At 40.3% G+C, this 13,466-nt stretch overlaps 1 protein-coding gene across 1 annotated transcript in view; it reads left to right on the forward strand.

Annotated features, from left to right (window-relative positions):
- The window catches only part of RYR3 (ryanodine receptor 3), a 263,782-nt gene that overhangs the window by 159,927 nt on the left and 90,389 nt on the right, over positions 1 to 13,466 (forward strand). The window contains exons 42-52 of the mRNA XM_080996165.1: positions 113 to 216; positions 1,315 to 1,450; positions 2,327 to 2,507; positions 3,921 to 4,029; positions 4,570 to 4,690; positions 6,957 to 7,126; positions 8,155 to 8,375; positions 10,074 to 10,164; positions 10,443 to 10,583; positions 11,508 to 11,671; positions 12,323 to 12,401. Of these exons, the coding sequence (XP_080852291.1) occupies positions 113 to 216; positions 1,315 to 1,450; positions 2,327 to 2,507; positions 3,921 to 4,029; positions 4,570 to 4,690; positions 6,957 to 7,126; positions 8,155 to 8,375; positions 10,074 to 10,164; positions 10,443 to 10,583; positions 11,508 to 11,671; positions 12,323 to 12,401 (1,517 nt within the window). The remainder of the gene's footprint in view (positions 1 to 112; positions 217 to 1,314; positions 1,451 to 2,326; positions 2,508 to 3,920; positions 4,030 to 4,569; positions 4,691 to 6,956; positions 7,127 to 8,154; positions 8,376 to 10,073; positions 10,165 to 10,442; positions 10,584 to 11,507; positions 11,672 to 12,322; positions 12,402 to 13,466) is intronic.

A 13,466-nucleotide genomic window follows, 5' to 3' on the forward strand; every position in this document is an offset into this window, starting at 1 on the left:
GAATGGTTGAGTTTCATCTAAACTGCATTTAACTACTGCCCTCTGCTGCATACAAATCATAACTGCAAACCAGTTATTTTAATTACTATGCATTATCATGTCTTTGCTACAGCTTCTCCTTCAATGAGGGGTTCCACTCCACTTGATGTAGCAGCTGCCTCAGTAATGGACAATAATGAGCTTGCACTGGCGCTGGAGGAGCCAGACCTTGAGAAAGTAATCACTCACTGTCTTAATTTCTTCTTCTTCTGGTCCCCTTGTTTTATTGTCAGTCACGCCATGTATTACTTAACGAGGCTTAGTTTTCACTTGACATATATTTTTAACTTTTATTGTATGACTGCAGTCCGTTCACTCTTAAGTAGAATAGTAAGCAGAAGGTAAAAATAAAATAAAATAAATCTTGAGTTCTCTCATTTATGAATTGTTCTCAATATATTAAAGATATGAAGGATACTTTTTTAAAAAAAGTATGGTGGTGCAGAACCATGGAGCCACATTCCTGATACAGGTGGCATTGCTACATCTTACCAGGACACAACAGGAGCAGGGCTACCTGGATACACCTGTGCAAGCACTGAGTTTGCTCTGCTAGGATATAGGTTCAGCCCCAAACCTGCTGCTGTCCCACCCCTTTTTCATCCAGGTAAGATGCAGAGTCAGGAGGGCAACTTGGCTGCTCAGTTTCACCACACTAGCCACAAACGTGCATAAAATAAATAAGCAACTGCCCTACCTAAAAGTAAGCTTCTGCGAAGCCTTCGGGAAGTGAAAAGTGTTGGGGAAAGCTTTCATGATCAGAGTGAGGCCAGGCTATGAACAGGACTGATTGTTACCTCAAGCCCTGATTGTTACCTCAAGCATTTGCTCAGGGACACTAGTGTTTGCGAGTGTCCTTGACTGAATGCTTGAGACATCTATATTTCTGTCATTGTTGATCACCTCTTTGGGGGTGAATATGTCTGGATTCAGTGCCACCCCACTGAAGGACTAGTGTTGCCAGAGCTAATCTTCTCTTGGGCAATATAAAAATACCACAAGTGTTTTTCAGACTTCTTGGTATCATATCCTCCCCTGCCAATAATCAGTTTTGTGCCAGTTAGAAAAAAATCCATGTATGAAAAATAGTTTCTTTCTGCAAGCAGATCCTTTCTTTTCTCAATTCAGAGTGGTAATCTCCAGTAAAATTAACTGTTCCACTCCTTCTACTCTTTCCAAAGATTTACACATGGATTTAAAAAATTGAATCACCTTGTGCTTTTAATTCATTGGAATAGACCTCCTGTAGATATTACCAGTGTTTGTGTTTGGCAGGTTGTAACGTACTTGGCAGGCTGTGGTCTCCAGAGCTGCCCCATGCTTTTAGCAACAGGATATCCTGACATTGGTTGGAATCCAATAGAAGGTGAACGATATCTGTCATTCTTAAGATTTGCTGTTTTTGTTAATGGTAAGTTTAGTTACTGGATTGACAAATATGTGAAAATGCATATTTTACTATGACTGAATCTCATGAGTTGCTCTCTCAGGAAAACAAATCACAAGCTTAGTTCACAAAATCATAAGCTATTTTAACTGTATGTTTTGTTTTTGGTCATTTGTTTTTATTCAAATTTTATTTGTTTTTATGCAGATTTACAGGTTTGAACTATAATTCCATTTTTCCCCCCCATTTTGGCTTTATAAATTTTCATCATGCCCTTCAATACTAACATTCCAAGGACAGCCAATGTTAATTAAGATAACAACAACACTGATCAAATGAGTAGCAGCAGATAAAATACACCAGTATCCCCACAATATGTTTATTGAAGCATAAAAGCCACTCCATCATACTTTAAAATAACAAAGGCTTTACCTGGTGCTGGAAAGACACCAGGTATGCCTCAATGGGAAGAATATTCCAGATAAGGGCCTCTGCAAGGAAGAAGCTCCTTTCCACAGCTGTTACCTGTGCTAAGCCTAACAGCAGAGGCATTAGGAGGAAGGCCTCTGATGATGGCTTCTGACTGTGGTTCCATTATTTGAGGCTGAGGCTTTTCCTAAGATGAGTGCCTTAGTTATCACACAGAATGGCTCAATCAGATTTCCTCTCCAATCTTTCCTACTGAGTTCTGTCTCGGAGAACCAAAATTTTGACACCAGAAGAAAATAACTAAACCAAATCTGAATCAAAGATCTGAAATCTGAATGGTTAATTCTCTGCACAAAATTTGGATTTTGGGGTGTGCGTGCGTGTTATTTTAAAAATAATGTATAGAGTTCACACAGCATTACTGTTTGGTTTTATTATCCATGTTAGTAAAATTTGCTTTTTTGTTTTTAGGTGAAAGTGTAGAGGAAAATGCCAGTGTTGTTGTCAAGCTTCTAATTCGGCGTCCCGAATGTTTTGGGCCAGCTCTGAGAGGAGAAGGAGGAAATGGTTTGTTGGCTGCTATGCAAGGAGCAATTAAGATATCTGAGAACCCAGCTCTTGATCTTCCCTCTCAGGGATATAAGAGGGAACTGTACGTGGATATACACAATACTTGACATTATTTTGGAATATGCCATTCAAAGTCTGCCTTGATGATGTGTCAGTTACAATAACATACCATATGGTAGAAAAGGACACTTAGCAATTGCTCTCACTTCTGTAACCATGTAGAAATACTTGGCATAATGAGATGGAAAAGCAAAACAATACTCTCTGGATGTATTGCCTAGAAATCTTGCTTCTCTAGAAGTATGGACATATATCTTTATATAACTGCAATACATACTGCTAGAGGCACAATTTCTTTCCAGTACTGGTGACCTGACCCTTCCATGAAGTAAATTGGTACTGGATATTATTTCTTAATACTAATGAACATGCACCCTTATAATGCTTTGAATCGCTTTGTTCGTTGAATTTGAGATTTCAGAAACAAAGTGTTAGGTATACTTAGGGTTATTATGTACAATGTTAATCCTCCTCACAGTAGACCCATTGGAAACAATAGACATGTCTAATTTAGGGCCAGTAATTTCAGGGGGTGTACTCTGAACAGTCCCTGATCAACTAAGTAAAAGTTAGTGGAAATACAACCCTTACAGATACTTTATTTACATTTATTGCATCAATATGCTCTTCATCACTCTGCGTGCCTCTGAGCCAAAAATGGGAATATAAATAAACAATAGCTCAAATCAGCAGGACTCCAGCTCACTTGTGCAGCCTCCTTTATCTACTGTTTGAGCTGAATAACACTCCGTGAAGACCAGAGAACCCTCATGCCAGAGTAATGTGAAATGAGCTACTTTGAGAAGAGGTGTTTTAGAGTGAAGGAAGAAGTGGAAGAGAGGGAGGTGCACAACCATTCCCCACTTGTTGCTTCTCCGTTCCAAATTAGGAATTCTTCCTGTTTAGGGAGCCATTTGCTCTTCTCCGTGGGTTTTCAAACACATAGTTATGCTTGTGTTTGTGGAGAGGGGCTGGAGCAGATTAGGAAAGGGAGAGGAAAGAGGAAAGCGCACACCATTCTCCACCCTGAATAGCTTCCTCTCACAGCATTCAATCTTTCTCTGCTGGGATTCCAATACATGCATTTGCATGTAACATTTAGTCCATCCGGATTCAGGGAGTATATATACCCATTCTAGTGGGCTGCTGTGCATTCCATCCTGGGTGCCAGCCAATACACACCCTGCCCACAGGGGAATCGGATGGAGTTCATTCTAGGGTTTGTTTTTGGGTGAAAGCTCGAAAGAAAGAAAAGAAGGCATTTCTATTCGTGCCAGCTTGCTTTGGGTTCACACTAGGAGATAGAAAAACAAACCAGCCATTATTCCCTGCTTAGTTGAAGCTGGGTTTTTCTTTTAATTCTTGTTGTTACTGCTATTTTAGTTTCCAGATCACTTTGGATTTTATCCATGCCTGCTTGATTTCTTTTTAACAGTCTTGAAGAAGATGAAGAGGAGGAGGAGGTTGTGCATATGGGCAATGCAATTATGTCTTTCTACTCAGCTCTTATAGATTTGCTTGGGCGTTGTGCACCAGAATTGCATGTAAGTGTGTGTGGGGGGGGGGTTCTTTGGGCAGAAGCAGCAAAAGGTCACACGACACACTTCAAGCTCCAAATATTACCAAGCAACCTGAGTCACCTTCTCACATCATTATCATCAGTATAAATAATCTCTGTTTACTAAAATGACAATTTAAACTAAGATAAAACTATCCATTTAATTTTTCAAATGGAAGGCCAGAATAGTATATTTTTGCTGAGAGGGCTCCCTCCTGCACTGAAATAGTTGTAATCTTATGATACTCTTAAATAAAGTAAAGAGGAACTAAAGTATTATAAGAGTATTTAGCCAATTTTATATAGTACTTTATTTATGTAATATTTATATTCATGTAGTACAAGTATTTATTAAAAAGGAAAACTATTTATCCCATAGAATGACCCTTTAAGTAGCAATATTTAAATAGTTTGTATATGTATAAAAAGAGTCCATAATTTTGCAGTTATTTACATTTTTAAAAGAGAGAGAGAAAATTTAAAGAGAACATTGCCTCTGTTAATTGAATTTTGTGTAAAAATACAGCTCATCCAAACTGGAAAAGGTGAAGCTATTAGAATACGTTCCATCTTGCGTTCCTTGGTGCCAACTGAAGATTTGGTTGGGATTATAAGCATACCTCTAAAATTGCCAGCAGTAAATAAAGGTAAGGCATTTTTAAAAGTATTGGGTAAATACCACTCAATCAATTTCTCTGTATGCCATCCTTCCACAGAATTTGTTTTCAATGCAGCTTACAATGATTAAAAAATAGAATAAGCAATTCAGTATTAAAGACAGTAATGCATAGCAACCCCCCCCCCCAAATCTAACTATATCAGTATATCAACTACTTCATTAACAATTCAGACATCTTCAAATATGTCAAGGGCTATCATATGGAAGAGGGAACAAGCTTGTTTTCTCCTGCTCTGGAGAGTAGGACTCAAACCAATGGCTTCAAGTTACAAGAAAGGAGATTCTGAGTAAGCATCAGGAAGAACTTTCTGACAGTAAGTGCTGTTAAGCAAGTGGTACAGACTCCTATGAGAGGCGGTGGACCTCCTTGGAGATTTCTAAGCAGAAGTTGGATGCCCATCTGTGATCGATGCTGTACCTGAGATTCCTGCATTGCAGGGGGTTGGACTAGATGACTGCTGGGGTCCCTTCCAACTCTACAATTATATGATTCTATGATCAACCAATTCTCTGCTATTATGCAACGGGCAGTATTTCATCTTCTATAATCGGCTGCAATAGAACCAGTCCCTGCAGAGGAATGCTTCTTTGGCATCTATTCAGTCTTCTTCGTGGCACCCAAAAAAACATGGCGCTTCATGGAAAACCCATTCTGGACCTAAAATTTCTGAACCAATGGGTAACCTACAGGAAATTCAAAATGGAAAGTCTTCCGTCTATCAAAGAAAATCTCCAGACCTACTCACATCAATAGATTTCTCTTCCAGAAGCTTACTTCCAGGTAACCTCAGCCAATCAGCTAGTCCACTTGGGGGCCCTACTGGAAACCTCCAGAGGCCTAGTTCTTTCTCTCTGGAATGTATGGAAAAGATCAGCTGAGGTTCTGACATTCAGAAAATCCAATATAGTGGATTTCATGTTTATGGCAAGGGTTCTAGCTCTGGGCATCTGAGTGGTGCATAACACTCTATTTGCAAGCACCATGCCCATCATCTCCAATGGGCTCTACTGCCTACCAGAAAGATTGCATCGAGCAAGACATCTGCACATCAAACTGCCCCACCACCTCTGCCAAGCCTTGAGATAGTGGGCAGTGATCCAGCCTGTAGAGGGCTCTTCTTTTTGTGATCATCCGAGAACAATGATCACCTTGGATGCCAGCCCCACAGGGTGGGAAGCTCACTGTGGAGAGCTAAACATCCAGGGCCTATGGTCTCCCACCAAAGCGTCAATGAGCATCAATTGGCTTGAGCTCTTAACAGCTCCCTTGCCATACAACACTTTGCTCCTCATCTCCAACATCCTAATCTGCATGGATTCCACCACAGCAATACCCAACATCAGCAGACAAGGAGGTACCCACTTTTGGCAGCTTCAGGCAGAAGCATCCCTCTTCCTCAGCTGGACAGAACACAGCGTCCAGTCAGTCAGAGCCAAGCACATCTCCAGTCTCCTAAACATGCAAACAGACTAACTGAGCCTCAGGAAAATGGACCAAGTGGAATGGCAACTGTATCTGGCAGTTTTTCAACAGCTTCTGTCAAAGTTTGACCAATGCCAGGTGTACCTCTTTGCCTCAGACAGGAATCATAACCTCCCACCTTTCTTTACTAGATTCCAGTCACCATCAGCAGGGATATGGGATGCCCTGTTCTCACCATAGCCACCAGGTCTTCTCTACGCTTTCACTTCATTTCCCATCATTCCAACGGTCCATTGGAAGATCAGGGAAGAGCATGTGAGAGTCCTCCTTTTCACACCACTGGCCTTGCAGACCTTGGTTCCCTCAGATAAACCACCTGGGAGTCTCCCTCTGTGGCACTTACCTCACACAACAGATCTCTCTCAGGGCCCAATTCTTCATCTGGATCCCAAGTGGCTCCAGCTGACTGTGTGGAGTTTGAACAGTGGCACCTAACCAAGCTGGACTTACCTGCAGATGTCATCGATACACTCCAGAGCAATCAGGGCTCAATACTTTCATGCAAGGGGTGGGGAGAACTTACCAACCATTTTCTCCTCCTTCCATGGTGTCTCACAGACTCCCACCCTGTTTCTTAAAATTTGAAGTCCTGCACCACTTCCAAAGTAATTCAGATTGCTGTGTCCTGTTGTATTTTAAAGGTTTTACAATATGACCATGAAAACCAGCAGACCTGGGATACTTTGAGTTTGTGAATAGTCATATAAGGCTAAAATTGTATGAACAATGACATAATTGGATTTCTTTTCAGATGGAACTGTTACAGAACCAGACATGTCTGCAAGTTTCTGCCCTGACCATAAGGCACCCATGGTACTTTTTCTAGATCGTGTCTATGGTATAAAGGACCAAAGCTTCCTTCTCCACCTCCTGGAAGTTGGATTTTTACCAGATTTAAGAGCAAGTGCCTCATTGGATACAGTGAGTATTTTACTTACCTTAATCTACAACTGTACTCATAGTGATGTATAATGTAAAATTTTGTTGTTCATTGACATTATAAAATACAGCTAACAAACAAACAAAATACTAAATCTAGAAGTGTTATGTTCTTAGCTCTCATTTGATGATGCTACAATCAATGAATAACACAAGACTGGTGCCATAAATTCACAAATTCCTGTGTGTTCTTATAAAATATTTTCACCTTATGGGAATTGAGGGAGAATGCAACCAAGAAAAACCAAGAGTCATACATTTCTGTATATGGAATTGAAAAACAATCACATTGTTGTTACCTGAGCGAAACCCAGAAAATTTATTCTTCTATTAAATCTACAATAGGCCAGTGCAGACAAAATATTAAACGTGGCCAAGGAATCATAAACCAGGCTGATGACTACATGCTTCTTCATTGCTCAAGCAGAAATTCTGCCCAGTGTCATTAAGCATGGTTTCATCTTATATCTGCATCCAAACTAAGCATGGTTCGTGCTAACAAGGATTTACAACCAGAGTCAGATCTTGGGTTAGGAGTGATACTGTGTAAATGGAAATATAAGACTTAATATATTCAGAGTTAGAGACTTGGCAGGTAAGGAAGATGTAATATATAAAAATACAGAAGAGTATATAAATACTAGAACTATCTCTGTTGATGTAGGGATATGTAAAGTTTTAGGCCGCACAGAGAATTTTGTCAGGTAGAATAGAAAAGATGAATGAAGAGTGTAGTTTTAGTTCCAATGACACACTTATGCCCCATCAAGATGAATACAAACTTCTAGACATGTACTGTTGCCTTCCAGATGCTTGAAAACCCTCTTTTTTCAGTCTAGGCAGGTTGGAATGACAGGAGTTTTATCCAGCCCTTGGACTGCTGCTATACATGGTTAGGTGTGATTCTAAGTTGCACAAGCCACCAGTGAAGTCATATGCACAAAACTGAAACAGACTATATATACATTGACCAAGCAGTAATATGTATATATTATATGTTCTTTATGCAGGTTTCTTTGAGTACTACAGAGACAGCTCTTGCTCTAAATAGATATATTTGTACAGCTGTGTTTCCATTACTCACACGGTGCGCTTCTCTCTTTTCGGGGACTGAGCATTATGTCTCTCTGATTGATTCCACACTTCATACCATGTATCGACTATCCAAAGGACGCTCTCTTACCAAAGCACAGAGAGACACCATTGAAGAATGTTTACTTGCTATCTGCCAGTAAGTATGTCTAAAGATTGTTTTCTGTTTCATATAAACACGCTGCCTTTACAATATAATTTATTGTATATCTGTTGACTCTGGCTCCACACAGGTTTTAGTGCTATAACAGGTTTATTAACAGAGTTATATTCACCTCTCTGGCTGGTCTCTAAATTACATGCAGCAAAAATCTCAGGTGAAGAGAGCAAGCAATGAGGCTGGGTGTACACAAGGAAATAATACACGATTAATTCATTGTGCCTGACTACAACACAACATATCAAGTGTGTTATAGATAATCAATTCTGATCCTCAAATGAGAACTTCACATTATATCATGTATAAAAATTATATATTTATCTAGGTGCAGGAAGCGTTAGTTGGGAACTCATTTGCTACTGCAGCTGTGTAACAAAGTGATATGGGAAGCTTGTCAGAAGGGAGGCCTTTCTCAGTAGAATCCTAGATAGGCAGGAGAGTACAGCCTCCTTGGCAATTAGATGCCAGTTGTCTAGAAGGCAGTTAGCCCCCTCTCAAGAGGAGAGAAAGTCAGAAATAAATGGATGTAAACATGCACTTTCTTACCTGCCTTTCACCATAAGGTCCCGTGTCAGGTTGCAGGTTAAATAAAGGGATGGGTTAAATTTATTTATTTAACAAAATTACATACCACTTGATCGTAAATAGAATCTCTGAGGAGGAGTTGTTGTTTTTTAAGTTGAATCCCTGGTGTTCCTCTTTACTGGCCTGACGGTTTTCTGCCAAAGGACAAGGTGGCACCTCTCCCTTTTCCACATGCAGAAGCTGCCTAGAGTGGCAGTTGAATCATGGCCGCCCCGGCTGCCCAAGCATTTACCCCCTGAGGTGGTTGGGCTGCTCTGCCTAATGGTAGGAGCCAGTCCTATTACTAGAGATTCCTTCCCCATAGTTCTCCTCCACAACACCTTACCCTTAACTCTGCTTACAGTGTACATATTTTTAAAGACCATGGGTGTTCACAGGTCAATGTGATAAATGAGTGAGTGGGGGCATCAAACCCACCAGGAAGAAATTGGGCACGTTTTCAATATTGTTCCAGTATTAGAGGACCCTCCTAAGTCATAGCAGTGATATAATCTTTCATGCTTCCCATTTACCTTCTGGATCAGCCCAAAGACCCATCTACTGTAGTCTAGCATTCTGCTCCCACAGTGACCAATTACATACATATGGGAAGTCTCTTTCTGAAACTTTTCTTGAGGGGGAAATCCCCCAATAACTTAAGAGTTTGTTACACACGCAAGATTGTTACACTGCTCACTACTACTCTAGAGTATATATACCAAATTATTCAGAATGTCATGTAGTACGTGGGGCTGGGATTCAGTTAATTAGGATCATATTATAATTTGCTTCTTTCATATGGTCAAATACAGGCCAGTTTAGAGGTGGGTAATATAGAACTTTCCTTCTCTATTTTTCTTGTCACGAGACACGATTAGAATCAGAATTTTTCTGCTTATGTGATTGCTTCAATGGAATATTGCCCTGCCCTTAAGAATGTTTCCATTGAACATAACTGAGTAGATCCTAATCACTCTGCTGTTTTCCTTTTAGGTAATCTGTTTTACAGAACACTTGCATGGTTTGTCTCGCATTCCAGTCATTTGTGTAATTGCCTTGCAGCTTCATCAACATGTACACATTACTAATTATGAGTTTCTTTTTTAATTCTAGTCATTTACGGCCTTCTATGCTACAGCAGCTATTACGACGGCTGGTTTTTGATGTACCCTTACTTAATGAATATTGTAAAATGTCACTTAAGGTAAATCCTTTTATTTCTACTAAGGATATTAAATCTTTCAGTAGTATGAGAGATTTCTTTCTTTTAATTTCAAAAACAGTTTGGAAGGCTGACTGAGCACACATCTTTAAGAATAAAGGCCTTCTTATTAGTCAAAGATAATTTAAAGCACAATTGCTTTAAAACATAAGATTTGTCATTACATTATAAACAAAGCTGCTAAGAGTTTTCTATTAAAAAAGGAGTGAAATCTTTTGTTATAGTTTTCTTTAATGTATTATTTTTTCTGTCATTCACAGCTGCTAACAAATCACTATGAACAATGTTGGAAATATTATTGCTTGCCTTCTGGATGGGGAAATTATGGAATTGCAGCTGAAGAAGAGTTACATTTATCTGAAAAACTTTTCTGGGGAATATTTGATTCCCTCTCTCATAAGGTAAAGGTCCAGAGTAATATTTGCAAGAGACACTACAATTCACACCTGTGCTTCTGTACACAGCACAAATTGCTTGCTTCCACTAAATGCTATAAAGATGCACCTAGTGAAAGGAAAATGCCCTACTGAAGGGAAGCTTGTTTGCTTCTGCACATGACTGTGGCATGATGGGAAGTTTTGCTTCTAAGCTTTTCTTCTGCTCATGCTGCACAAACCGTACTAATACTAAGACATTCCCTCATCACCCTGGTACGTTCTGTTCACCTTGAGTTCACACCATATCAATCTGTACTTATCCCTCTGTGTACATTCCTTTCGTACCACCCTGGAACGTGGAGTCCATTAGTAGCACCATATCAATCATATAAGAAGGAGATCATGCCTGTCTAAACTCTGCGTTCCTTTTTCCAACCTTTAACCTATCGATGATTAATGTCTTATATGCAACCCTTGCTTTGTAGTTATGTTAACCAATCAGCAACAAGCACATATGTGGCAATGCTGTAATATTCAATAAAAGGGACTCTCCGAGACTTGCTCGGGAGATGCCTCCCGTATGACACCTTGCCATTCGTCTGTCGTTTATTTCAACCCAACACCCTACTTAATCACTAAGGGCTCTGTTCAGACCAACATACCCATTGATTCAATAGGACTTTTGGGACTTTTTTTACATTGTCAAATAAACTGACACAACTTCTTTAGTCTTAAAAAAAAATCAGCTATGAACAAAGCCTTCAAACAATTGATTTAAACAATATATAAATGTAGCTTGGTTTTCTACTAGGTGCCTGAATTAAAAAATAAATAAATCTTCATTTATCAGCATCTACTTATGCTGCTTCTATATGGCTGTGTTGCCTTAACTAATATTTTGCATGTTTTTCTATTGGACTTTCCAACCAGTTCCTATCTCTCCTGCAGAAGTATGATCCAGAGCTTTTCCGAATGGCCTTGCCTTGTTTAAGTGCAATAGCTGGGGCTTTGCCACCAGATTATTTAGACACCCGAATTACCTCAGTTTTAGAAAAACAGACTTCAGTGGATGCTGAAGGGAACTTTGATCCCAAACCTATCAACACAGTGAAGTAAGTCATAAGTGCCTCACTCATAATGCGCTAATCAATCTGGGATTCTTTTTCCAACCTAGCAGGGGCCTTGCTATCTCTTTAACACAAAGGGTAGAGAACCTGTGGCTAAAGGTTTGCAGTATTTATCTTACTTCCTGCAGGCCTTGGCCTAATTTCATGAAGCCTGGAGGGAGAAAAGTATGGTTGGGAGGGAAAAGATTGAAGGGTAGAATGTGAAATGGATCAAGTGATGGAAAGAGCGAGCTGGGAAAGACCAACGCAAGCAATCAGTTCAGACCTCTTGCAAGAGCAGCCTGTTACCAACAGCCCAGTGGAAATGGAAGAAAGGTGAGGGGAGAGTAAAAGAGAATGGGGCATACACGACAGTATAAAGCTGTAATGACTCCTTGCTTCTCCAGCCCCTTATTATAAGTCACCCAGGTGCACCATTGCAATTATTTGGTTGGCTAATGCATGTAAACAGAATCATGATGAGAAAACATAGGTTCTTGAGAATATGTTAACAACGTAATCTAGGCCTTTTACCACTGTCATCATTATCCAGATAATTTTTAAAATATTTATTCATGGAAATTGATATAAATAGGCATATCCATATATGCCTAATTGGAGCAAATTATAAATTATATTGCTCTTTTGTGTTTCCAGTTTTACACTTCCTGAAAAGTTGGAGTATATTGTCAACAAGTACGCTGAACATACACATGACAAATGGGCCTGTGACAAGGTATGGATTATTATAAATCTGACAATTGTCAAAGAAGGACAATGAGAGTTGAATGTTAGAAATCTGCCCAATTTATCTCCATGACAGATTTGCCTTTCAGACACCTAGACTGTTATACCAGAGCAGCACTGTCTAGTAATGCTTCTCTCTCTCTCTCTCTCTCTCTCTCTCTCTCTCTCTCTCTCTCTTCTCTCAAAATACCTGGGGATCTTCTGGCAGCTTCTGAATGCAATAAAGTGCTGTGGTTCTTGCAATTGCCTCCTAAATTGACACAGAAATGGTCTGTGTCCTTAGCAGTACCTTAACTTTTAACTAGTAGTGGAAAATCATAACATTTTAGCTTGTTTATACACATGGAAGTGTGCAGATAATAATACTATGTGAACTGGAAGTACATGTATTGGGATGTGGGTGGCGCTGTGGTCTAAACCACTTGAGCCCCTTGGGCTTGCCGATCAGAATGTTGGCAGTTCAAATTGTGGGTGGGTCTATTGGATACCCACAACACCCGATTGGTGGGTCCCTCATTGCTGAGTGTAATCTGGCCAATGGGGTGCAGTCTAAAGAGTTCGAGGGACCTATTTAATCTCTTGCACATGACCCAGAGATTCTCTTTTGGTTCGTGTAAACGGAACACTCGCCTACCTCTCCCTGTATTTAGGGCATTTTGCGATTGACCTTGCTATGCTGACATGTGTCATCTGTCATTGGGACAGGGGCACGGCAGGAATTTTCCCCACTTGGCTGATTGGCAGTTGCCATTTGGGTTTCACTTGCCGCATAGGAAATCGTCACAACTTCTAAGGTTGCAGATAGGCACTGGTTCATGTGATAGGGATGGGAGAACGGTCTCACCATCCCTATGTGAAGGGTATTCCATTAAAGGAATCCAGGGACTCAACTTGGTTTGGTTAACCCCTGAGATGGGGTTGTGCCCGTGCCTGAGTCCAGGGGAGCATCTGGGGAGTGAACAGAGTCTGTTCCCGGGCTTTTCACCTACCTCAGGTGTTCACCCTTGGCTGACCTTTGCTGGTGCCCTGGGTCAGCGCTACCTGCAAGGGTGCT

The sequence above is a fragment of the Podarcis pityusensis genome, assembly GCF_964106645.2.
Source record: "Podarcis pityusensis genome assembly, chromosome: 1".
In the NCBI taxonomy this organism is placed as follows: domain Eukaryota; kingdom Metazoa; phylum Chordata; class Lepidosauria; order Squamata; family Lacertidae; genus Podarcis; species Podarcis pityusensis.